Source organism: Bos taurus, chromosome X (assembly GCF_002263795.3).
Source record: "Bos taurus isolate L1 Dominette 01449 registration number 42190680 breed Hereford chromosome X, ARS-UCD2.0, whole genome shotgun sequence".
Classification (NCBI taxonomy): domain Eukaryota; kingdom Metazoa; phylum Chordata; class Mammalia; order Artiodactyla; family Bovidae; genus Bos; species Bos taurus.
In genome coordinates, this window is record NC_037357.1 from 128954915 (window position 1) to 128981452 (window position 26538).

Below are 26538 nucleotides of genomic sequence, written 5' to 3' on the forward strand. Positions count from 1 at the left end.
CTGCACTTCACACCCTCACTTGTTTCCTACCTCTTCCTTATACTTGAGCCATGAACTCCACTTACATAGAACTCCTAGTTTCCATGGCATCATTCCCTATGTAGCTGCCTGTTTATACAACAAGAATTGGCTTATGTTGCTCAGACTTGTTTTCTGTGTGCAATTTCATTTGCTCCACAAGACATCACATTGCTAGAAGACTGGGGTTGTCTGATACTGCTTTCAGTAAGTTCCCAAAGCCCCTGTAAATTAGGCACAAAACTTTGTGGTTCATTTGTAGCTTGCTACAAAGTAAACTTGACTTTGTACATAAGCAGTGAGTACTCCCTCTGTTTGAGAAACAGCCATTTACATTGTTTCCGGTAACAGTCTCAATTCTTTAACACTGCTATCCTAGCAAGTAAGCTGCACTCAGAACATTCCCTCCTCTCTTCCTTGGCAGGCTTGGACTCCTCATATATGTTGGAAAGTAATCATAAAGAGAATCAAATTGCAAGCTTCTGGTCTCAGACTTAGCATTTTCTCCCACTACACCCAAACGACTGAGATTATTAAATGAAAACATTCCTAGAGCCCAGATAGTAAACTGCGCTAGGAAGCAGACTATAGGACTAGAGAAAAATGCCAGATGGAAGGACATGCTTTTGGTATGTCATAGTCAGCATTTTCCTGAAATATATTTAAATGCCTCACACATTTGTACTGAAAGGAGATGTAAATGATTACAAAATGCCATTAGTCAGAGACAGAATCACAGAATGTGTAACCCATCAAGGTAGCAGTTGCTGTATCCCATCTCCTTTGCTCAGCCACTAACTGCCTCCCCCATTCTCCCTCAAACGATCTACAAGCTGGTTCCAATACATTCCAAGTAGAAAGCTGTTGGGTGATTGGAGAGGAATCAGCTTTTCTCATTCATTTAATTATTCATCAAACATTTATGGAGGATGAATAATGTGCTTGAATCTGAGGATGCAAATTTGAATAATAAACAGATTCTGAAGCAAAATGTTCAAAGGCTCTTGCAGGCCTCCAGACTCGTAGCTCCTAGCATAGCTCTGTAATTAAGAAACAGATATAAGGCGAACTCATGAACTTGGTGTACAATAGACAAATCTTCTAGGCCTTTACCACTGGTAACTGGATGGACTCCTGCCAGATGGCCTGGAATTGAAAGCTAGCTCTGCACCCTTATTACCCACATAATCATGAGCAAACACATCGGCTCTCTTTTACCAGTTTCTTTATCTCTAAAGCAGAGATAATAATAACATGCATGTACTTCTCTGTAAAGTTATTGGGAGGATTAAATGAATTAATATGCAAAGTACTTAGAAGAATGCTTAACACATGGTAAGGACTCAAATAATATAAATAAATAACGTTATTATTAATGCTTTCTGAGCTTCTACAATTAAAATGGTACAAAGTATATGGACGGATGTAGTGAAGTGTTGGTCAAGAAGGAAGATGATGGATAACTTGGACCCTGAGCCCCTTTACTTCCCCTCATCTTCTGTTTGAGTATTGCATCTGATACTTCTGTCTTCATCTTGTGAGTCTTACATTTAAAATACATGAAAAAATTCTTCCTACTCAAGAAGCTTACTGAGAAGTACATTTTCATAGAAAACTCTATTTTATGATGTATTTAAATTTTACAAGTGTTTCCTGAATGTCTGGGTGGTCTGTCCTGATGGTAAAGAAGGACATCAAGACAAAGCACCAAGGGCCTGCTGCTGCTGCTGCTAAGTCGCTTCAGTCGTATCCGACTCTGTGCGACCCCATAGACGGCAGCCCACCAGGCTCCCCATCCCTGGGATTCTCCAGGCAAGAACACTGGAGTGGGTTGCCATTTCCTTCTCCAATGCATGAAAGTGAAAAGTTAAAGTGAAGTCGCTCAGTCGTATCCGACTCCTAGCGACCCCATGGACTGCAGCCTACCAGGCCCCTCCATCCATGGGATTTTCCAGGCAAGAGTACTGGAGTGGGGTGCCATTGCCTTCTCCGACCAAGGGCCTAGCGCTTTTTTAGCTTCATGCTTACTGTACTCAGGACCAGCCAGCCCAGCTGGTGGTGGTTGCCCATCTGTGCTAGATGACAGAGCACTGCTTCACCAAGAAAAGAGGCCATTTAATATTAAAAACAAAAACAAAACAAAAAACTTCCCTTCCCTCAAACTTTGTAAATTAATATCTAATCTCCCTTTTTCTGGCTGGCATTAGTCTTTTAAATGAGGAATCTACACACACACTTCCTCCCACTTTCTCTGATCTCATTCACTCTATAACCAGCTACAATCTGGGCTTTGGGCTCACTGCTCTAGAGATATCACCCTCACTAAGGTTAAAAATGTCCCACTGACCAAATCCAGTTGCCCATTTCCTTACCTCTTTCTGTTCAGCATTCCTGCTGCATTTGGCAGGTTTGATTTCCTTACCCAAAAGCTTTCTCTTTCCTTGACATCAATGACTACATCTTTTCCTGATTCTCTTCCAGATGTTCTGACCATGTGTTCGTATTTCTTGTCCAGTCCTTCTTTCGTCCCCATGCCATCAATGGTCATGTTCATGGAAGTCTCATCCTTACTCCCCTCTTCATTCTACACATTTGCACTGAGTGATCTGAATTAATACTATCATGATCTGATGACTCCATCCCTGCATTGATAGCCCCAACATCTGTTTTTAGTTCTAGATTAATATTTTCAACAGCAGATTAGACACATGAATTTGTGGCGGTCATCTGAAAAACATGCTCAAAACTGAACTCATTATCTTCCTCAGCATTTTCCTCCTTTAACATCTCTTCTTTGAGCAAATGAGAGCATCATCTGCTCAGTTGCCTAACTTGGAACCTTGAGTCAAACATTACTCTTCCTCTTGTACCCTCTATATCCTTTTTAATGCATTTTAACTTCCATTTATCTTGTTAATTAGCTTCCCTGGTGGCTCAGATGGTAAAGTGTCTGCCTGCAATGCGGGAGACCTGAGTTCGATCCCTGGGTCGGAGAGATCCCCTGGAGAAGGAAATGGCAACCCACTCCAGTACTCTTGCCTGGAAAATCCCATGGACAGAGAAACCTGGAGGGCTACAGTCCATGGGGTTGTAAAGAGACAGACATGACTGAGCGACTTCACTTTCACTTTATCCTGTTAATTTAGCCTCTCCTTTCCAACCCCACAGCTGAAGCCTGAACTTTCATCATTTCTCTCTTGTGAATGATTGTCATGATACACTGACCCACCATCTTTCTAGTATATCCTTCTAAAGGCATCTTGAATTATCTTCTTAGAATCTAATCTACATCTAATCATACCCCTTCTCTGCTTAAAAATCTTGCTGTGCCTTCCTGTTACCTACAGTTAGATCTGAATGCCTTAATAATCAACTTGACCCTCTAGCTCTAACTAGCTTTATTCTCTAGCCTCATTTTTTATGACTTCCCTCCTTTTACTTTCTTTGGGTATACTCATGTTTTGTTATCCCCCAAACTAGCCAAATTCTTTCCAGACATGAGAGTTCCCTACCTGAAGTTCCCTTTTCCATTCCTTGAATGCCTACTCATCTCTGAAGACCCAATTAAAACATCACCTTGTATATGAAGCCTACAACTACTTCTTTTTCTCCTCTGTAGATTGAGCTCTTACATGTAAAGGGCTCCAGAGAAATATTAACATTATCATCAGTGGAAGCTGCCTTAGTTGGACTTCCCAGATTTTATAAAGATTTTTGGTTCATTAATACATAATCTGGGACAATCCCATAGCTTGAGAACCACTTTTCAATTTTTGATGAGAATGGCAGATGAAGCCCAAAAGGAGAATTCTTTAGAAGAATCAACCACAAGCTCACTGGTTGGAAGGAGTTAAATGTTATAACCACGATGCCAGTAAATCTGGCATTGCGTTGTTGTTGTTCAGTCGCTGAGTTGTTTCCGACTCTTAGCAACCCCATAGAATGCAGCATGCCAGACTCCTCTGTCCTCCCCTATCTCCTGGAGTTTGCTCAAACTCATTTCCATTGAATCAGTGATATTATCTAACCATCTCATCATCTGCCACCCCCATGTCTTCTTGCCCTCAATCTTTCCGAGCATCAGGGTCTTTTCCAATAAGTCAGCTCTTCGCATCAGGTGGCCAGAGTATTGGAGCTTCAGCTTCAGCATTGGTCCTTACAATGAACACACAGGGTTGATTTCCTTTAGGATCCACCGATTTGATCTCCTTGCTGTCCAAGGGACTCTCAAGAGTCTTCAGCACCACAGTTCCAAAGCATCAATTCTTTGGCACTCAGCCTTCTTTATGGTCCAACTCTCAAATCCCTACATGACTACTGGAAAAACTATAGCTTTGACTGTACAGACCTTTGTTGGCAAAGAGATGTCTCTTCTTTTTGATGTGCTATCTAGGTTTGTCATGGTTTTGCTTCCAAGGAATAAGTGTCTTTTAATTTCATGGCTGTAGTCACCATCTGCAGTGATTTTGGAGCCCCCCAAAATAAAGTCTTATTTATTGTTTCCACTTTTTCTGTTTTTTCCGTTTACTGTTTCCACTTTTTCCCCATCTAGTTGCCATGAAGTGATGGGACTGGGTGCCATTCTCTTAGTTTTTTGAATGCTAAGTTTTAAGCCAGCTTTTTCACTCTCCTCTTTCACCCTCATCAAGCATTACTTTAGCAGTTGGAAATTAACAATTGGTTATATTGATTTTATTTACTAAACATTTCTAGCACTGAAGAGGAGAGTTGCCAGTGGATTCTATTTGGGTAACCTTAATGCCACCATACATCCCTATTCAGTATTGGTTATAGGAAATAAAGCTTTTTATACATGGGATGTTGGTCCTGGAATAGTGGTAAAGTAGAAGGGGTTGGATAGAAAGGCTGGGGATAAGAATGCTGGTACATTAACAATTCTTAATTCTCCTTTACTTCATACCTAGTACAATGCCATGTGTGTAGTAAATGCTTGATATGTATCTATATGCGAATGAATCCATTCATTCAGGATTAAACATTTGTTAAACTCCTACAAAGACAGGAAATACACAAAACCCTGCAGCTTTGAAGATAAATTAGAATCATTCTGTAATATAGAAAAGGGGGGACATCTGTGTTACAAATACATTCAATAAAGTATTGCAGGTCAAGAACGAGTGTCATTGATATTCCTCTCCAGGTTAGGCTTTATGTATCTGGAGAGCAGTGTTGATCTAAATCCTGTCTGGCAATAAGATAACCCCCACCCCCACCCCCGACTAAATAGCAAGAATGATGAGCAAAATTACAGCTGCTTTCCATTATGAGAAATGCCTAAGGAATGAAATGAGATAATATATGGGAAAAGACTTCATGCATTTTGAAAGAATCACAAATGTTAGATAATAACTTATTATTTTAGTTCCGTTGCTCACACCCAGCCACCTCTTCAGATTCTGGGATTAATAATAGGTGTTATGAATTCTTATATTCATTTGATACTTGTTTATTGGCTCCTTATCTACTGTCATGTATTGGAGGTAAACAATGAAGAATGAGATAAGCCCAGTCTATGGCCTCCTTGACCTGGTCTAGGAGGGGAAGGGACAAGGAAGCAGCCAGTCACAAGAGAGACTGTAGACTGCGCATGTAAGAGAGGGTGGACTGAGCAGTTTAAAGGGAGCTTTCTAGAGGAAATGGAACTGATGCTGAAGTCTGTAGGATGAGTAAGAATTAGACTGGTGAAAAGGCAGGCATGGTAAAGGGAAACGAAAGTGCCAAGCACAACAATGAAAAGTGTGAGGAACAGGAAACAGGGTATTAAGGTTGGAACAGAGTGGGAAGGCATGGCTTGGGATGCGGAATAATGACGTTGAAGAGGATGATATTGATACTCCCCCAAGGCCCTTGGATCCCATGTATCATTGTGCACCCCTCACCTCGGTATGCTTTTTCTGGAAAATTGAAGTAGAGTTGATGTAAAATATTAGTTACGGTGTACAGGGCTTCCCAGGCAGTGCCAGTGATAAAGAACCCGCCTGCCAATGCAGGAGACATAAGAGGTCGGGATTTGACCCCTAGGTCAGGAAGATCCCCTGGACGAGGGCAAGGCAACCCACGGAGAATCCCATGAACACAGGAGCCTGGCAGGCTACTGCCCATAGGGTCACAAAGAGTCGCAGACGACTGAGCAACTGAGCATGCATGCACGCACAGGTGTGCAATATAGGATTCCACAATTTTTTAAGGTTATATTCCATTTACAGTTATTAAAAATGTTGGCTGTATTCCTCATGTTGTATAGTATATCCTTGTAGTTTATTTTCTACATAATAGTTTGTTTCTCTTAATCCACTATGCCTATATTACCCCTTTACTGTTCCCTCTTCCCACTGGCAACCAAGAGTTTGTTCTCTAGATCTGTGAGTCTGCTTCTTTTTTTATATATTCCTCAGTTTGTTGTATTTTTTAGATTCCACATGTAAGTCATATCATACACTATTTGTCTTTCTCTGTTTGAGTTATCTAAGCACAATACCCTCCAAGTCCATCCATGTTGCTGCATGTGGCAAAATGTCATGCTTTTGCTTCCAGTAGCCAGAACATGTACTCTTGCCTGGAGAATCCCATTGACGGAGGAGCCTGGTAGGCTACAGTCCATGGGGTCATGAAGAGTCGGACACGACTGAGCGACTTCACATTCACTTTTCACTTTCATGCATTGGAGAAGGAAATGGCAACCCACTCCAGTGTTCTTGCCTGGAGAATCCCAGGGACGGGGGAGCCTGGTGGGCTGCCGTCTATGGGGTCGCACAGAGTCGGACACGACTGAGAGAGTTCACTTTCACTTTTCACTTTCAAGCACTGGAGAAGGAAATGGCAACCCACTCCAGTGTTCTTGCCTGGAGAATCCCAGGGACAGGGGAGCCTGGTGGGCTGCCGTCTATGGGGTCGCACAGAGTCGGACACGACTGAAGCGACTTAGCAGCAGCAGCCAGAACATGTGGTTTCTTACAGAGGGCTGTTCCAGAGCTATTGGAACTCACTTTGAAAGTGAAAGTGAAGTCGCTCAGTCCTGTCAGACTCCCATGGACTGTAGCCTATCAGGCTCCTCCCTCCATGGGATTCTCCAGGCAAGAGTACTGGAGTGGGTTGCCATTTCCTTCTCCAGGGGATCTTTCCGACCCAGGGATCGAATCCAGGTCTCCCGCATTCCAGGCAGATGCTTTAACCTCTGAGCCACCAGGGAAGCTCACTTTACCCACCTTCTATCTGGGAATTTACTCTCCCCACCCACCCATACGCATCCTGAGAGCCATCTTTACCCAATAACTAACAGAGGGGATATGAATAGTCAGCTCTCTTATCTCTAGTCAGAACAACTCTGGGGTATATCTTACACTTCAGAGTTCCCTTGAGGGATCAGGTCACACTCACCTACTATTGGGCTTGGCTTGAGATCATGCTCTTAACTGGGTTTTTACCGCCCGTTGTTGTCTAATTTCATCACTCTCTTATATGTCTCCCTTGCTCAGTTGTCCTTAATAAATCACTTCCACACAGCATCTGCTTCTCAGAAACCCAACCTCAAACAGATGTAGTCTAAACTCTAACCGTGAAAACCCCAGTAAGCCATGTACAGGTGTATAGACTTTATCTGGAAGTGATGAGAAGTCCCAGGAGAGTTTTAAGAGTCATGGAAGGGTCTAGAAATTCAAGGATACTAGTATTTTGAGCTCTTTACTCCCTCGAATGACAGTTCAGCTTGCTTTTCCTATGCATTCAGATAGAGACATAGCCAATCAGGCACCCCAGAGCAGCTGCACTATGGATTTTCTAAAAAAAGTATAAGAGTTTATTTCTGATCTTAGCTTTCCTTAAGAATCTATTTATTATTCATGCTATAATTCTTTGCTTTATTTGCACCTGCCACATCTCCCTCAAAAGTCTGTGACTTTTTTCAGAGGCATTATTCTGTGATTTATATGGAATTTTGCATGATGTCACTAATGGATACTTTTTGTTAATACCTTCAACTGCTTTGCTTCATCACTGAAGCAGATAATTTGTTCCGACATGTATGTGGAAAGTTAGACACTGAGGTGATACTTGCTTCCTTGAGACTTTACATATGCAGTTTATTGTGGCAGATGTTATTAGCATCTGGTTTCAGATTCTTATGTAATAATTATGCTCTTTCAATGTATGGAGGAGTGAGGAAGGTCTCATGGTAAAGGACACATAACTCAGCCATGGACACCTCACATGTTCATCCACTTCCACTGAGTTCTTCCAAGATTCCTTCACACAAGCCATATTGCTGTTAATTGTACACTGACATCTCTTAAATGAATACAGTTGAGGCAAATGGGTGCTAAAGAAGCCTTTTCACCCAGGGGCTCCTGCAAGCCCCGTTTGCCATAGGCAGGAAATAAAAAATGTGTCTGTGTGTGTGTCTGTGTGTGTATGTGATTATGCCATTTGCAAAGTCTTGTTGACAAGTAGAAATGTGGAATTTTTCCCCTTGAGACAAGTGTATTCTCTTGCTGAGGAAATTCTTTTTTTATGGGCTTTGGGATATTTGCCCCAAGTCAGAGATTTATACATTTTGCTGAAAGCCCTCCATGTTACAAACTTGGTTGGCATCAAATCTGTGGAACAGGAAGCTGCCTGCTGAGTTTTAAGTGGGAATATTTGCTCTGAAGATTTGAATAAAGGATGAGCTTAAATGAGGCATATGTGCACAATAAACAAATGTGAATATCGGAAATGTAGGTGCTTGGGGGAAATAAAAGGAATACATATCCCAGACTGTGGGTAATTCCTCCTATTTCGAACTAGAGAAACATGTCTGATAATATAGGATTAGTCTAGCAAGGGTCAGGTCAAGTATGCCACTGGTCACAGAGAGGTCACTAACTCAAGAAAATAAAATAGGAATATTCCAGAGAAAATAAATGCTGAGTAGTATAGCAACCTTATTGTTAACAAGCTATGACCTCAAATTTTAGAGAGAACAAGCAGAGTGGCATTTTATCTATTAAAAAAACACCTTCCTGAAAAAAATAGAAATTGTGGTGCCAGGGCTTTCTATTCACAAGGTGTGGCATTGGACCTCTGTGACATTTCTTTTCAAACAGAGATGATCTCTTCTTAAATTTTTATACTTTGAGAAGACACTACATACATCATTTTACTATCAAGTTTCAGAAAATACTAGGGAAAATGTTATCCGTATCTTCATATCCCATGACTTCTATAACTAGGATTCAGCAAAGCCATCTCCTCATCCCCCAGTATAATGCCACTATCTGCCTCCTAGAAATGTAGAAGCTGCATTGATACTGGAAGCAAATGATAGCAATGAATCTGAGTCAGGCACTCAGGCTATATGATACAAAATCTGAAGACAGAGCAAGCAAGCTGTGTGTGTGCTAAATCACTTCTTTATACTTCATCTTCACTCAGTTCCTCTGCTAGGTCCAATTTATACCAACCTTCAATGACCAGTAAAGCTGAAAAATTGCTAGTTGCTCAGTCGTTTCTGACTCTTTGCAACCCCATGGACTATACAGTCCATGGAATTCTCCAGGCCAGAATACTGGAGTAGGTAGCCTTTCCCTTCTCCAGGAGATCTTCCCAACCCACGGATCAAACCCAGGTCTCCCGCATTGCAGGCGGATTCTTAACCAGCTGAGCCACAAGGGAAGCCCAAGAATACTGGAATGGGTAGCCTATCCCTTGTCCAGTGGATCTTCCCAACACAGAAATCAAACCGGGGTCTCCTGCATTGCAGGTGGATTTTTTACCAACTGAGCTATGAGGGAAGCCCTCAATGACCAGAAAAGCTGAAAAATTGCTGTTCCATTATCTGTGGGTTGTACAGTGGAATATCAGCACCAATGCCATTACATGGATACCTTGAAGCAATGTTTCAAATAAGGGGCTTGTTTGCTATAGAATGTGTAGCAGTTCCATCATCAATGTGTCTTCATCTACTGTATGAGATACAGTTGACCCTTGAACAAGATGAGTTTGAACTATATGGACCCACTTATATGCAATATTTTTTCAATAAAAGCCTACTAGTGGTATACAACCCACTCTCTTTGGTTGAATCCACCCATGCAGAACTTGAATAACAGAGGGCCCACTGTAAAGTTACACATGGACTTTCAACTGCTGGGATTTGGCACCCCAGCCCCACATTGTTCAAGAGTCAATTGTAAATGATGTGGATCAGGAGCCATTCAGGCTAAGGGAGCTTTAGTATTGGGCTTCCCTGGTGGCTTAATGGTAAAGAATCCACCTGCCAATGCAAGAAATGTGAGTTCCATCCCTGGATTGGGAAGATCCCCTGGAGTATGAAATGGCAACCCACTGCAGTATTCTTGCCTGGAAAATTCCATGAACAGAGGAGCCTGGCGGTCGCAGAGTCAGATATGCCTGAGCACACATGCACAGGTTTAGTATTTTCCCACCCCCTACTTTGTTTTCCAAATTTTACTAAGACCTTGAAATAAGAAACAGGAAGAAAAAAATCAGTTGTTTATTTGACAAATTCAGAGAAAGTATAAGGGAAGAACTAGTAATTAAAAACTTTTATATATAGGTAACTCTTTTCTCAAGACATTTAGTGATATTTCAAAGACATTTCTCTTTCTGCATCTATCTTCTTTGAAAACAATTTTCAATAGTTCTTCCTGGGAATTTATATCTAACTACATGAAGCATCCGGAGAAGGCAATGGCACCCCACTCCAGTACTTTTGCCTAGAAAATCCCATGGATGGAGGAGCCGGGTAGGCTGCAGTCCATGGGGTCGCTAGAGTCGGACACGACTGAGCGACTTCACTTTCACTTTTCACTTTGATGCATCGGAGAAGGAAATGGCAACCCACACCAGTGTTCTTGCCTGGAGAATCCCAGGGACGGGAAGCCTGGTGGGCTGCCATCTATGGGTCGCACAGAGTTGGACACGACTGAAGTGACTTAGCAGCAGCAGCAGCAGCACATGAAGCATCAATTTTGAGCAGACCAACTTAGAATATATTTTAGTACTATGAATACCTTAACCCTAAATCTACACACATTGAGATAAATACTGCATAATTTCAATTGTTAAAAGAAGTTTTTTTATAGTATGCATTCAAATTTTTTTAATTTCAAAGAAGTAATAGGGAAAAAAATTCTTAACAAACAGTGGAATGGAAATCATACGAGATTTATTCATCTTGGAAAACTGCCTGAAAGAGAATGGCAATCCAAAAGGAAATTTTCCATGTAGCCATGAAATTTTGTTATGTTCTGCTGAAAAAAAAGTCTTTAGTTCAAGGTTAAAGGTCACTTATTTAAGTGTATATTTGTCACTCAGCATTTAAGAATCATAAAGACTAAAACAGAAGGTGATTATCAGATCAAAGTATTTTGCTGTACTGACAAATGTCTTTTCTTTTGTTTTCAATGTTTGTTTTTTCAAAATGCTACTGTTTGCTTATTTATTCATGTAAATGAAGCAGGAGATAAATAGTCTGCAATAATAATCTAACTTGTATCGTAATTCTCTTGTGGCATCGGAATGCTAATGTTGACCATGTATCAAAACAAAAGCCATGTTTACTGAATTCTGGGGCCTTCCTACTCTTATGAATATTATCTTTCTAGCAGATAATCATATTTTATATATATATATAAGTAGGTTTCCCATCAGCAGCAGCTATTTTCATGTTAAAAAAAATTTCAGTTGGTCCCATAGTTTTTACCAAGACCACATTTTCCAAAGTACAGTCTGTAAAACACTAGTTCCTGAGAATGTTACTCATTTAAGGAATCTATGATCAAATAAGTGAAGGATAAGCCCTTGTGTTACAAATAAAAGTTTTTAAAATATTTATTTGTATATTTTTACTGTAGCTTTTTTTCAAAACATTTTAACATGCTAATGAATATTAGAGTCTCTTAGAGGATGTTTTGCAGAATTTCCATTCTTATTTTACATTTTAAACCTTATATCTGAGAACATTTCATGGAACTAGTGTCTTGAGAAACATCTTTGACCAGATGCTGAACTAAAGAAACACGATAGCTACTTTTCCTAGAAGCAGCCTCTGTACATGAATTTGCTACATGCAAACCTTTTAAGAGCAAGAAAAAAAGTTGTGAATGGCTGATTCCTTCACTAATCCTCTTGGAAGCTTCCAGAGTCTTCTGGAGAATAATGATCATCCTTGAAGTATTGCGAGTTGAAATAAGATATAAGCAACTGTAAAGAATTCTGGGCAGAACAATTTCTCAGAGACCAGTTCTCTGGGAAGATTGGTTGCATCCAAGCTCTTCTGTGGGTGAATCAATAATTTAGAAAGGGACATACTCAAAAATATTCACTTAGACTGTAAAGACTAGGGACTATCCAAATTAGAAGTGAAACAGACATCTTGGTCCAAGTCTTTTATTTTGGAGATGACAAGAATTAATCCCAGAGAGGTTGGGTGGCAATGCTCTAGGTCACAGCAGGCAAAACTGTAATTAAAACAAGGCATCATGAGTCTCAGTTTAGATTTTTTTTCTTGTAGGATGTCCCCCACCTTTATTTGGTAAGGCAATACTGGCACACAGTATCTTGGGGGAAAATACTATAAGGAAGATATTATTCTTCAGCTACGGGAGCAAAATTTCTCACTCTGGACCTGTAGTTCTTAAACTATAGGGAGTAATGAATTTGTTAAAGTGGGTGTTTAAACATCCCATCATTCGTTGATTCTAGAGAGGTAGAGTTGGAAAGGTGGGACCAGCCATGTGCCCTTTTAACAGTACTCACAGGGCTCTAAAGCAGGTGTTCTGAAAAGCGTGGTTTGAGAAACACATCTGACTGGTTGCCAGTTTGGTTTAGCATTAAATCCTAAGTCATTTGACTTGGCATACTCTATAAAACATTCACGTATTAAAACCACAGTTAATTCAAAAGAAAAAGTAGAATATGAGAAATTCACTGTGAGAACTCCAGTATATGTATAAATTATCCTGAATTATCATCCTACTGGGGTTGTTACAGTGTGGTTTACCAAATGTGTGTATCCTTCACTTTTCAGACTTGGAGATTCAAAGCTAAATAAACAGACTCCTTGTTTTCTGAATACATTTAAGGGGGAAGGGTGCTTTATCTATTGCTAAGAGAAAGCCTGATAAAAGAAATCTCAGCTGCCTTGTCGGGCGTGAATTTGTTCTTAGAAACCCACATCTTGAAGTATTTAAATGTAAATAAATCAGAAGAAGATAGATTATATTATCTTCTATGTACACTTGGGTTTTAAAAGTGAAAGAAAAATTAGGTGGTAAAGTGGTTCTGAGGTTTTCCTAAAGTAGTTAGAATTGCCATGATAAGTAGCTGTATTTCAGGTGCAGTAATCAAACCAACCAAGAGTGGAAAACAAGCAACTGTCCCTTAGACCCACCATTTCCTCAGAATACACACTTCTCTGCCCCTAGGCATCTAACACTTCTTCTTCAGCTCTGTACAGACAGAAGAGCAAGGAGGAAAGGCTGTGTCTCAGAAATGCTGCCCCAAGAGACTTGGCATTTAAATCTTGTGCTTCAAATCTAAGCCCACAACACATTCCAGCGTGGGAAGCCTGGGGCAGGGGAGGGGGGCGGATTACTGAGGGGCAAACACAACAATATTAGCAAACATATAAACATGTCAAATCAGAGAGAAAGGAAACAATATTAATTATTTTTGTATATTCCACAGGAAGACCTCTCTCTCCTCCCTTTTTCCCTCTTTGCCACCACCCCTTTGCGCCTCTTTAACTCATCTGTTTAGGAAATAGAACTATCACGTTCCATTATCTTCCTCTCTCTTCTCTGCTTTTGGAGGTATCATGTATCTATCGGGATAATATGTCCAGGTGGCATCCCGTTTTCATTTCCATCCTTTCCCGAGAGTGACAAAGGAAGGCTTATTAAACCTATTGTCAGTTTGGGAACTGTCTGTTTGGTCACCCGAAGTTGAAGGGTGGCTTTGCTCATAAGCTGACTTCATGCTGATTACCTTCCACTCCCCACCCATCTCGAGATTCTGTCTTCTCTTTTTTGTTCTTCTCTGTACTCTGGGAAGCTGACCTTCTGGGTTGGCATCATTGAGCTCCCTTGCCTTCAGACTTCTAGTTGGATTTGGCCAACGAGAGGGTCCACAAGAAAATGGAATGCAGGAGGAGAGTGAGGTCAGAATATTTATCCACAGCTTCCTCCTTGCTAAGCCAGCACAGACTGGCTCCATTGCGCCTTCGATCTCACTGCGTGGCTTCTCTTTCGAGCCACTTTCTCGAGGTTCTGGCAGCTACTCCCTTTCTTGCCTCTTCAGGTCTACTGTTGACAGTCCCAGAGTACTACATTCTCCCTTTAGGGATTGGTTTTTTCCAAACTCTCCCACACCCAGTTGGAATGTGCCGTCTCTTTCCTGCAAAGATCCTGGATGGTACAGCATTAAACTTACAAATTATATTCCAGCTTTTACAAAAGTGAGAACTGACATTTAAAAGCTTAACTTTCTGTTTACCACTGTATACTTAGCAAGGAACATGGTTCCTGGCACATAGATACTGCTCACTGCTTATTTATTAAAGGAATAAACAAAAGAATTGTGTGTTTAGATAGAAATATAAAGATGGAAAACCTTTACATGTAATTTTTTGTGCTCCCTTGCTGCAAATTTATTCTGTTGCTTTGACAATGCATGGGCAGGTGTAGCTTATTTTTCCTCAAGAAAGTATGAGCCATCTCCCAACAGAAAAAAAAAAATAGAAAACAAGACTTATTCAGTCACATTCATGGTAACTGCCTATTCGGTTTCCACATTTTGACGTGACCCGGGATTTGATTTTTCCCTCTTGGATGGATATGTTAATGGAACAGAGCCACCGTTTTGTGTACTCATGTACTTTATAAAGGAGTGGAGGGTGCATAAGCCAGGACATGAGTCAGAGAGAGTGTCCAGTTTCCCTCTTGTACTTGCCCCCGACCACATTTGGTTGGCTAGCCAGACTAGAACTCCAAAATGGAGATCTAGTTACTTTATTCCTACAGGTCCTTCACAGTTAAGAACACCAGTTTAGAGACCTATTCTTTTTACTCATGTCCCTCTTGTAGTGAGCTTCACATGGCTTAAAGTATCTGCAATCAGTGACAAGTGTTCAGAGTAGTCCTCTCAAGAAAAAAGTCAATGAGAAAACGTTGCCTCCTACAGTCAAGACAGCCTCTTAGGTGTTAACTCCGAGGAGAACACAGAATGCTTCCAAAGACCTTATAATGAGGCTTAATCAACTATATTTTCATTTTTAAGACCAAACATGTCTGATCCAACAGCACCAAGAACAAGGTGATAACTATTTTTCTCTAAACCTGATTATATCAACTAGACACATTATAATGTCCACATTTTAAGTACTGAGACACCCTGATATATATGCCATTATTTCTTAAAACAAGGTCTCAGATTATCAACAAAATGGACTGATTGTTCTTCAGCATGGGGAGTAACAGAAAGCACTATAGAACTCAGGATAAAATGTTTAGGCTCTTTCAATAATGAAAATTAAGGATATGAAGTCACACAGAATCAACCAAGGAGCAATACATTCTCAAAAACTAAATTATGGGCTTCCATTTCCAGTGCTCTTAACCTGCCATGTTGCAGAGACTAAATGTTCTGTTTAAAATACTTATTCTAAAATTGGAAATCAATTCAGCACGTTTGTGCAGTGACCCTTGCAACTGCAGTAACTGGACAAGAAAATACATCAGAAAGGACAGTCACATATCTTGCATCAAATTCATCAGAGTCCTTTCTAGACCAAGCAAAATTGGTTCTATGTCTTTTACTTGGTTCATTTAAAAAATGAATCTAAGAAAATAATAAAGGATAAGATTTGAATAAAGATTTGATAAAGATAATTCCTTCACACAAATGGCTCCCTCTTTGTTTCATATTTAGGAATATGCAATAGCCCTCTCAGGTTGAAAATATTCCCACTGGACTAGTAAAAAAAAGAACCAGCTGAGACATATGACATCTACATCCTGGTTACTGTGGTAGGACTCTAAAATGCTAGAACTTCTTTGACTCTTTTTTTTCCCCCATTTAAAACAAATTCAAACAACTTTTAAGGACCCAATCACCATGAAGGGTAAGTTTTGAGAATACATAGTCAGTGTCAGTTATAAAAGAGAAATGGAAGACTGGTAATAATAATACAAATTACTTGTTATAATTTTAATAGTTAGAAGCAAAGCATTCAGATTTATGATTTCTTTGGATGTTCAGAACAACCCAAATGAGGCGAGCAAAGTCAGAATAAAACCTGAGTCACAGAGAGATGGAGACATCTCTTCTCCAAAGTGGCTGAACCAGGACATGTACCTGGGTTTTCTGGATCCAAGTCCAAGACCCCTCCCACTCTACTACTCTGTCACCATGGAATGGAAGACATACTTCAATAAATGAACTTATACTTTGGAGTAGACATTGCCTGAGTGTGTTAGAATACTGTAGATGCCTCCTTCTTGATGTTACCTCAAATTCCTGACAAGCACCTTGGAGGCCCATACTGCTGCTGCTGCTAAGTCGCTTTAGTCGTGTCCGACTTTGTGCGACCCGACCCCGTGGATGGCAGCCCACCAGCCTCCCCCATCCCTGGGATTCTCCAGGCAAGAACACTGGAGTGGGTTGCCATTTCCTTCTCCAATGCATGAAAGTGAAAAGTGAAAGTGAACTCGCTCAGTCGTGTCTGACTCCCAGCGACCCCGTGGACTGCAGCCTACCAGGCTCCTCTATCCATGGGATTTTTCAGGCAAGAGTACTGGAGTGGGGTGCCATTGCCTTCTCTGGGTAGTATATACAAATGAAGCTAAACTAAATTGTGACACGGCTAGTAGATTTTGGATATTCAAAAATCTTCATGTACATCATACCTGAATAAAACTATCATATATAAATTTCTCTTTGATACAGCCAGACTTTCCTTTCAGTAACCAGTTCCCCCTTTTATCTCCTGTTGTGTGATTCTAATATGGCTGTACCCTTTTAGGTGTCTGAAGGTTTTGATTGCTTTCTGCATTCAAGTCAAATACTTCTGCAAAAAATATTTCTGATGCTTGTAAGCATTCTATTCTTTTTCTCAGAATCCATGGTAATATCTGATGCCTGCATCTACCAGGGTGATCAAAGAAATGATTGTGCTAGGGCTTCATTACCACCATCTGAGAGAATCACTCTTTCCAAGTGTCCCTGCTGGACATTTATGCTCAGGCCATGCCCTACAGGGGTTGATAAGCACAACACATGATGTGAGCTCCTGTTGGCTACAGACAAGAGACTTTTCAAGGGGAGAAACCTGAAGACCTCGAGGTTTTTGGAAGTGAATCTGTTTCTTACTTGCATCTGAAACACCTTTTGAGCTGATAACTCCTTGGGAAATAAAGGAAACCATATTGCATGCAAATGTAGGTTTTAATGTCACACATCACACTTTCAAATTTAGGTCTCCAGATATGGGGAAAAAATCAGTGTGCATGGCATGAACAAAAAAGTGGAGGGAATAATTATCTCCTGGCATTATCTATTCCAGATCCTATCCCAAAATGAATGTTCTGGTGAAATGCATTTATTCACATTGGGATGAAACTTAGGATATAACTCTAAGTTAATTTTCTTTTCAAAGAAAATTTTGTTAAAATAGATAAAGGCTTTGTTTCAAAGAGAGAAAATCAGAACTAATGCATTTTGCCCAGGTTTGAGCATTTCATTTGGCTTCTTGAAAAGCTTAATGTTTAAAGTGGCATTTTCAAGATACAATAATACTGACAAAGGAATATCTGATAGGATGATGGAATAACACCATGATAAATCAACTGAGAATGAGACAAATCACCCAAGTGGGGAAAAGGGCTTCTCTGTTGACACAGAATCAACATTTACCATGGTTTCAACACAGGTAACTGTGAGTAGATATAGCTTGTGTTTTTATCTGAAGTGAGGATTTTCAAAATTTATGTTTTGACGAGATCTGACCCAAGTCTCTGTGGATCTCATAGATGGAATGCAATTGGCAGCTCTGACTCATGACTTTGTTTATACACTATGCTTCAGCACATCAGAAAAGCTATTTTTTTTTTTTGATAGTTTCTAAGAATGGCTCTCAATTACAGAGTCTAAGTCTGAATCATTTCTGGCTCCCTTTTCTAGCATACATCCATCTTCCTTTCTTGTATATATGCCCATTATGACATCTTTCAGAGCCCATTAGGGATATGGAATAGACATGAAGTATTTTACTGACTTGAAAGTATGCAGGAAAAATTTCTTCCAATAAGAAAAATTGTGCATATACACTTTTTTTCCCATGCCAGTACATGGCATCAAAGAAAACAGAGACATATGCTGTTATTTCTTACAGCTTCTAGAAAAGCCATTCCCTTTTCCTCAACAGCCCATATTTGGCTTTTGCTTGTATTCTTGTGGTCAGATTTTGCCCTTTTGTATTCTTATTAATCATCATTATTGTTATTTTCAGTATCATTGTCTTCATTGTCACCATGTTTATTGTGATCATAGTTTGGTTTGGGCATTTACAGGGAGTCTATCACTATTCCAGATACAATCACATTTCCTAATCACCTTTCATATCTATCTATCTACTATATAAAATTTCTCATTGATACATTGCTAATCAGCTATAGTAAGTACTATTGTTTTCCTAGTCTCCTTATTGCTACAAGTTCCTTATTATCTATTTTATTTCTTTCTCCTCAACTCAGCTAAAATCATCTTTGCTGGCCACTAGAACCACTGGTAGGTTCCTCAGAAGTTCCCACCCCTTGCCAATATCTGATAGTAACCTATATCTGATAGTAACCTATAATGGAATGTAATCTGCAAAAAAACCTGAATCACTATGCTGTACACCTAAAACTAACAAATACCATGAGTGAATTATACTTCATTTCTTAAAAAGGTTCCCTCCGCCCTCAACTTCTACTACAATTTATTGTAAGCACTAATTTTCAAAAATTGATCTGCATTTTCCTTTCTTTCTTGGTCCTTATTTCCTCATTCTGGAGAAAAGGAGGGTTTCTTTATATATATATATATATATATATATATATATATATATATATATATATATATAAAATAAGGTGTGGTATGGCAATGGGTTGATAAATCATAAATATGCAATAGAACTATATTAGACATATAAACTTCCATGGGAACACTAATGAGGGAAGATCACATCTGTCTAAAATAGTGGGGAATGTTTTACATCCAGGAAAAACCAAAATCCTCACAGTAAAGAGAATTGTGGGAGCTGTTCTATAATTGTTCTGATATAAACAGTCCATCTAAGTAACATTTAGGAAAGAGTATCAGGGTTCATTGAAGTGAGAGTTAAAGGGAAAGGGAGAGAAAAGTCAGTAAAGTTCATTAATGTTAAGAGTCCTAAGTTATATTTACCTATTTCCCTTTGATAAGTCTTTGAAACATCCTGTACTTGGGTCTTTAGGACAGATCTAAAAAATATGGCCATGCTTTGCTATACTTGATATTCTCCTCATTTCTTTATTCTTTAGAATCATGAGAAATGTCATTTCCAAAGAGTGACATCCCCAAAAGAACCAGAAAAAAACGGTGTGGAAAGTATTGCTTATTCTCTGTGGTCACTTAAAGTAGATGCAAAGAACTGACTCACTAGAAAAGATCCTGATGCTGGGAAAGATTGAAGGTGGGAGGAGAAGGGGACGGCAGAAGATGAGATGGTTGGATGGCATCAGCGACTCCATGGACATGAGTTTGAGTAAACTCCGGGAGTTGGTGATGGACAGGGAAGCCTGGCGCGCTGCAGTCCATGGAGTCGCAGAGTCGGTCATAGCTGAGCGACTGAACTGAACTGAACTGAACTGAAAGTAGCACTAGCAACATGGGTGTTTGTTTTATTACTCTTTGTACTTTTCTTCCCTTTCAAAAAATTATTTCTGGAAAATAATGTTAATAACTACTATTAAACAGGATTCTCATGAACTTGAAACAGTTCCATCTCTGGTCTTTCTCTATGAAATTTTCCATGAATAGCTTAATAGAAAATCATCTTTCTTTTTGTTGGAATCCTGTAGTATTTTCTCTGTACTTCCTAATATCTCTTTCTATCTAGTATTATGTATTATATTATTATACATGTATTTATGTAACATCTGCTCTCTCCACTGAAATTTGTGGTGGTAGCATCCAAACCTGTTACATCTCTCAAGTTTTCAAAGCATGCAGTAGTTTTTTGTATGTAGTTCAGATTAAAAAGTTATTAGATGGCTCAGTGAATAAATGTATGAGTGAGCAGTCTCATTGACAAAGCTGATTCTCAACTAGTTACTCATAGGATTTCATTTCAAATATTGACTTCCAGTAACCATAAAATTAATATGAAATGGGGTGAACATGAAAATTTTTAGGAAAATTGAGCTTTGAACTAAGTTCTGTTGTCTCTTTTTTATATTTAATCTATAAATCAAAATGTTTTGTCAAAAATCTTACATGTTTCTTTAAGTAATGTGCCCTTCACTGGGTATATTCAGAGGTGCAACATTTAAAAAAGGTAGGAATTTAGAATTTAGTTTTCATGCTCATATTTGCCAATAATAAAAATTAATTAACCCTCAAGGAAAGCAATCCAATTAAATAGTTAATAAGCAAAACCAAAGCAATGCATGAATTATGACATAATACCTAGATAGGTTTATCATTTTATAAAATATTATAAATATTTCACACAGCATTATTTTAAATTAAATTACAAAATAAAACGCACTTATTTAAAATATGTTTTAAAATTAAAACATCAAAACAATTCAATAAATAACTGGTTCTTTCTTATTTCAGTATTTTTCTGATTCAGAATAAAAATTAATCAAATATATCAAAAGTAATTTTTGCAGACTATTAATTACATTTTTGTAATGCTAAACATACAAAAACACCAAAGTTTTTGGTTTGTTTCTAATCAAACAAAGACAGTATCCACCATCTTTGACATATGCACTTTACAATTCTATGATCTTCTTTGTTAATTTCTGATAAATAATTTCAAATAAACAATGAGAATGCTTAAACAAGAGGACCCAATAGTTTGTAATATATTCAATTAGAGCCTTTTCTTACAAAGTTTAAAAATGAGGGCTTGAAAGTATATATAATGGCATGTTATATATTGAATTTTAAACTTCATTTTAGGAGTAGGTATTTAAAACCCAAACCAAAGACCTTGGTGTAGTCGTTCATATGAATCACATCCATCATTTGCTCTTATATTCGTTTCTGGTCACACTCCCACTCAAGATAACATAGGGAATGTGGCAATAATCTCAGGTTTTAGTTTTCCTTGTGGAACATAACACAAATGAGGAAAGTTTTTGCAAGTTTATGTGTTTGTGTGCAAACAACACATAAAATTTAAGCTATTAAATCAACTAGTTTGAAAGAATGGGAAAATGAAATGAATACTGTGCTTTTTGTTTTCATTTCGTAATAAAAAGTCCTGAAAACTTGTTTTCAGTGTATTCAAGCATCTGGACTTCCCATAGACTTAATTAACATAAGTTTAAGTGGAACCTACCTTTAAAATTTGGCCTGATTCTTGCATCATATCCTGATGTCCTTCCCATTAATTTGTCCAAGAAATCTGAAGGAGATAGGGTCTGTGAAGGTTGTTTTCCAGACCTGGAGTCATGGTCTTTGCAGAAAGCCGCCCTAAACACATCATTAACTCTTTTAGCAACAATTCCATTCTTATCACCTGAGAACTAATGTTCACACAATGTTTGACATTGTGTTTTATAAATATATTTGATATGTTAATAAGAAAAAAATTATAAACTTTTTGGTCAACTTCCTAACTTGTATATGGTCTTGAGGTAACTTTAAGTGGTATAAATCCTGAGTCATATTTCCTAAGTTACCAAACTTTGCCATAAGATGTTTAAGATGACACAGCATGCATAGCTTTAGGTTATACGTTTTATGGATATATAAAGCTCTTTCTAGTGTCATCAGGGAAATAATGATAATTTCTAAAATTTATGTGATTGTCTCCTTTCCCCATGACTTTCAAAATATTCTTCCAGCATTTCAGCCCCTAATGTAAGTCCTCTACATATATATAATAAGATGGGCAGAACAAAGTAAACCGTGAACTAATTATCCCATTGCTTATTTTCTCACCTGCTAGATTCTGTTCCAACTTTCAGCTATTTTCAATGTGTTGTCTAAAAGAAAATCTTCACTTGTAAATTTAACTTCTTTCTAAAATAGGTCAACAGTGAGCATGTCTGTACTTCTATTTTATCATTGTTATTTATATATTAGCATTTAAATTGTTGACTTTCTAGTAAAGTGTTCATGAAAAAGAACTTCTAAATCAGTTTGTCTTTTGCATTGTTAAGACACTAAATGGTAATTGGACAACTTCTCAGATTTCTATTTTCCTTAAAAGGCTTATAAAAAGAGCATATTTGGTTTGTAATGTAATGAATTCTTTCACAATACATAGTTGTTGACTGAATGTTGATTTCTTCGACAAAGTATGTATTTTCAAGCTTTATTTTCAATAGTTTAACAAATAATCTTGTTAATTCTTATCACTAAGAAAATACCACATTCTTGACAGTTTTTCAAAGAAGTAATATTAAATATAAGTGCAAAGATGATACAGACATTTGGTAAAAGTTAAAATTGATACAATCACCTAGAAATACTCACATTCCCATAAGCAGATTCATCTGATTAATCAAGTATTATTTGATTATAATGGTGATGGTGGTGATGAAGATGATGATGATGGTGATTCTAATAAAACCCAGCCTACGATTTTTCTTAATCATAGTAGGAGGTGTGAACCTGAAAGGAACATAGAGGGTTTTCCCAGTACTCATAGCATTATTGCTATATGTTCCATTTCTCTTGGTTCTGTGAAAAAATACCATAAAATTTGGTGAAAATTAAATGAAGAGTCCTATACTTTGTTGTACGAACATCTCTTATCTCTATCTTGTCTCAGAACCTCTTAGCTATTAGGATGGCTATTTCACTTACTGCTAATAATCTGATATTTTGAGGTATCAATTGATTAAATGATTTATAAATTAAGTAGAAAATGCAAGCATGCAAATAATGATTTCTTGCTTATTTTAATTATGCATAGTCCATTTCTCATGCATGGATAAATACAAAGATGTCATATTAATTTAGTTTTGATAGGCAATAACATTTCTGAATTTATTGAACAGTAGACTACAGTGATAGCATGAGTTTTTAAATGTTTTTGATGTTTCAAGAAATTTCCTGAATTGTAGTTCTCATAGTATGCATCTAGTTATTGAAATACAATAGAAGTCCCAAGTTGGCTAAGAATTTGGGTTCTTTTATATTTTCTATAAAATGAGCATGCTCCTAGCAAATTAATTCAATCAGTTGCACCATATGAAAAGCATTGCATTCAATAATCCCTTTAAATGACTTGCAGAAGAATTTGAAAACAAAAAAAATCACCATTATATAGAAATATAAAGAGCATGCAACTCATCAGAGTATCTTAATACCACATTGGCTGTGAAAAAGCATTCAAGTGCATAAAGTAGGATTATGCATCGTAAAACTTGCCTTTGTGAAAATTTACCACCTTCCCACCATAATTAAGCTTTTTAAAAGAACAAAAGAACTCTAACTCTCCTTTATAAAATTAGCATAATATGGTCCAGGACATAGGAAAATAGATAAAAATTACATGGCACATTCTCTTTCAAACAGTTTTCATGTGGAAAATATCAGCATGCAAAGTCGTTTCACCTACCTGAAGTGGTTTGTCTCTAAGAAAAATGCAAACAAGGTTGTCAAAATGCTCACTAGCTGCCGGTTCATTCCTGTATCTGTGATGCTTGTGGAAAATATTCCCGAAATGATTCCAGAAAGAAGCTAGGACAAAGTATCTATTTATTGTCCAGACTCAAAATTTGGCAGGAATCTAGTTTCCTTGAAAATCAAAAAGAGATTTGGGTTTGTACAGTTTGCTGAGAAAAAACAAAAAGTGCCAGTACTAGGCATCATGGTCAGGTCAAACGGGGGCTTAGGACCATCAGTTAACCCAGGAGAGACAAAGCCTTAGAACTGATGGATCCCCAGCTGCTTTTCTTGAATAATAAAAATGCTGCTACCTTAATCACATCACCATGCAAAGGGGGCTGGTGACAATGCCATGCTGGAAGTCGGTTGCAGTGGCTTTTGTTTTATGTCCTTTCTATTTAGCGAATCTCTTTTCTCTAGAAAATGTTCTCTTTTTAAAAGAAGTTGCAAATGAGGGATAAGAAAGGACTCTGCGTGCTAGAGTGGGTAGGAAGAAGAGGGCAAAATTGCTGAGATCCTGTGCTGGAATGAGGGCTACAGAAACGGAGACGTGATCTTACCCAGCCGATAAATTTCAGCACTCGGACAGCTCCTAGCTCTGAAGTGCGCATGTTTCCTTTTTCAGTCGCTTGGGGCGGGGGTCGGGGAGAGGCATTCCAGAGCGGACATGCCTGCTATTTGAAGGCAGGGAGTGACTGGCTGTTCAGCGAAGGGTTGCTGAAGGGGTGCGGTGATGACCAGAGAGGAGCAGAGGTCAGGATAGATGGAGAGGGTGAAGGAGGCTAGGGTCTGAGCTCCTGGAAATGCGAGTCTGTTGGTGGGTGGGCGGGACGGGAGTTTGAGGCTGAAAAAAGAAGGGAATACGATCTAGGCGTGGGAAAAGAAAATTGGGCGAAGCAGAGAACAGAATCGATAGTACTGAAATTACAGTAGGGGAGTGGGTAGTCTACTCCTTATCAGTGGAACCTAGAGGCAAAAGAGGAATCCTGTGCTGAAAGGAGGGGACATTTCCTTGGCATAGAGAAACCCATATGCAGAAAATGATTCTTGAGGATCGATAATTTAATTTATAAGCCCTTTATACCTTCCTCGCCCCTTGAGTGTTTTCATTTGATTTTAGCTGCCTGTTCCCAAAGAATCTCTCTACTTCTTTACTAGGGAAAGCCCCTTCGCTGAGCTTTCTTTAGCGGCTCAAAATCCTTGGGCATCCTCTTCAAGTCACGGATTTGTAATAAAGAAAAAACAAAATGGGCCGGCAGGGGGCAGTAGCAATCTTTTCCTGCCCTGGTTAAAGGTTAGACTAGGGCTCCCAGTAAGAGCTGGAGCAAGGAAGGGTGAGACTGCAGGTTGAGTTTCTTCTGCCCATTACAGATGTTAATCACCAGGGATGAGTCATAAAGTATAAATGTTCTTCTCCTAAATTGGCTAAAGAGACAGAAAATAGTGCAAGTTTATAAATCCTGTACAAAAAGCATGACAGGTAACCTTGCTATTTCAAATTAAACTTACAAATATTATTAATAAAAAAGAGGAAGGATAAATAGTTCAATGTAAGTAATTATCAACTTCTGGCAAGGGGAGATGAAAAATTCATGTTCTGCCATGAGCTGGGTGAGTAACCTACTGTTTGTCTGCAAAATATACTTTGTCCGTCTCCTTGGCACTCCACTGCAGGTCTTGATTTTAAAATAAAATAAGATGATTAATTTTTATTCCATAAATGACTAATATGTGCATGGATAAGTTTAAATATCATAGCAGAGTAACAAGGAATTCTGTGATTTCAAAAAGGAAATTCTAAGAAAAAATGCACATTCTTTTTACCTTTTAATCTTAACATAAATCACGATGGTCTTATTGAAATGCATATTCTGATCTGGTAGGTCTGAGGTGGTGCCTGAGATTCTGCATTTCTAACAAGTTCCTGGCTGATGTTGATGGTGCTGGCCCCACTGATCACACTTTGAGTGGCAATGTTATGTATGCCCTTTTATCAGATTTCTATCTCACCAAGACAGTGAGAATATAGGACCTTTCTTTAGATGAAAAGCAGCAGTGCGCAAGCATTCTGTTTACATACAAAATCAGTTCTTTGAAAGTGTTTTCTTAACTCACAAAACCCAGAAAAACTGATTCAGTTTAAAAGAAAAACAGTCTAGTGTAAAGTGAGACATCCCTGGACTGCAGTTTGAATCTGTTCACTTCCAAATTCATCCACATGGAAACTCTAGACCTGATTTTATCCCTGCAGTCCTGACCCAAAAAATAAAATCAATTCCTGGAAATATATTTCTTCAGTTGGTGCTATGGAAAAATCATACAAGATTTTTTTTGTGCTCAAGATTCTTTCCAAAAGCGAAACTATATATGTAAAAGTATAGGAAAATTATTTATCCAAAAAGCTTTTGAGGTTGTAATGATGCTTCAAGTAATAAAGTCTTTGCCAGTCATTTCTTTCAATGTTAGTAACCGAGAGTAGAGTGAGTAGGGAAACCTGTGACAAAGGGAGACTCTGGCTAGCAGCATGAAATCAAAGTATATATTATTTTAGAGTTGGAGGGAACTTTGGAGAAGACCTAATGTAACCTCCTCATTATACTTCTCAGCTCTCCTCAATTTGGATTC

General features: G+C 38.5%; 1 protein-coding gene across 2 annotated transcripts in view; it reads right to left on the minus strand.

The window, feature by feature from the left end:
- GLRA2 (glycine receptor alpha 2) overlaps nucleotides 1-24725 on the minus strand; it is a 208493-nt gene extending 183768 nt beyond the window's left edge. Inside the window, exons 1-2 of one of the 2 annotated variants that reach the window (XM_005228450.5) lie at nucleotides 23864-24725; nucleotides 21632-21765 (exon numbers count right to left, since the gene is read on the minus strand). In XM_005228450.5, the coding sequence (XP_005228507.1) occupies nucleotides 21632-21765; nucleotides 23864-23931 (202 nt within the window). In that variant the 5' untranslated portion in view covers nucleotides 23932-24725. The remainder of the gene's footprint in view (nucleotides 1-21631; nucleotides 21766-23863) is intronic. The other variant, NM_001192914.1, reaches the window with a different exon arrangement.
- Nucleotides 24726-26538: the final 1813 nt, after the last annotated feature.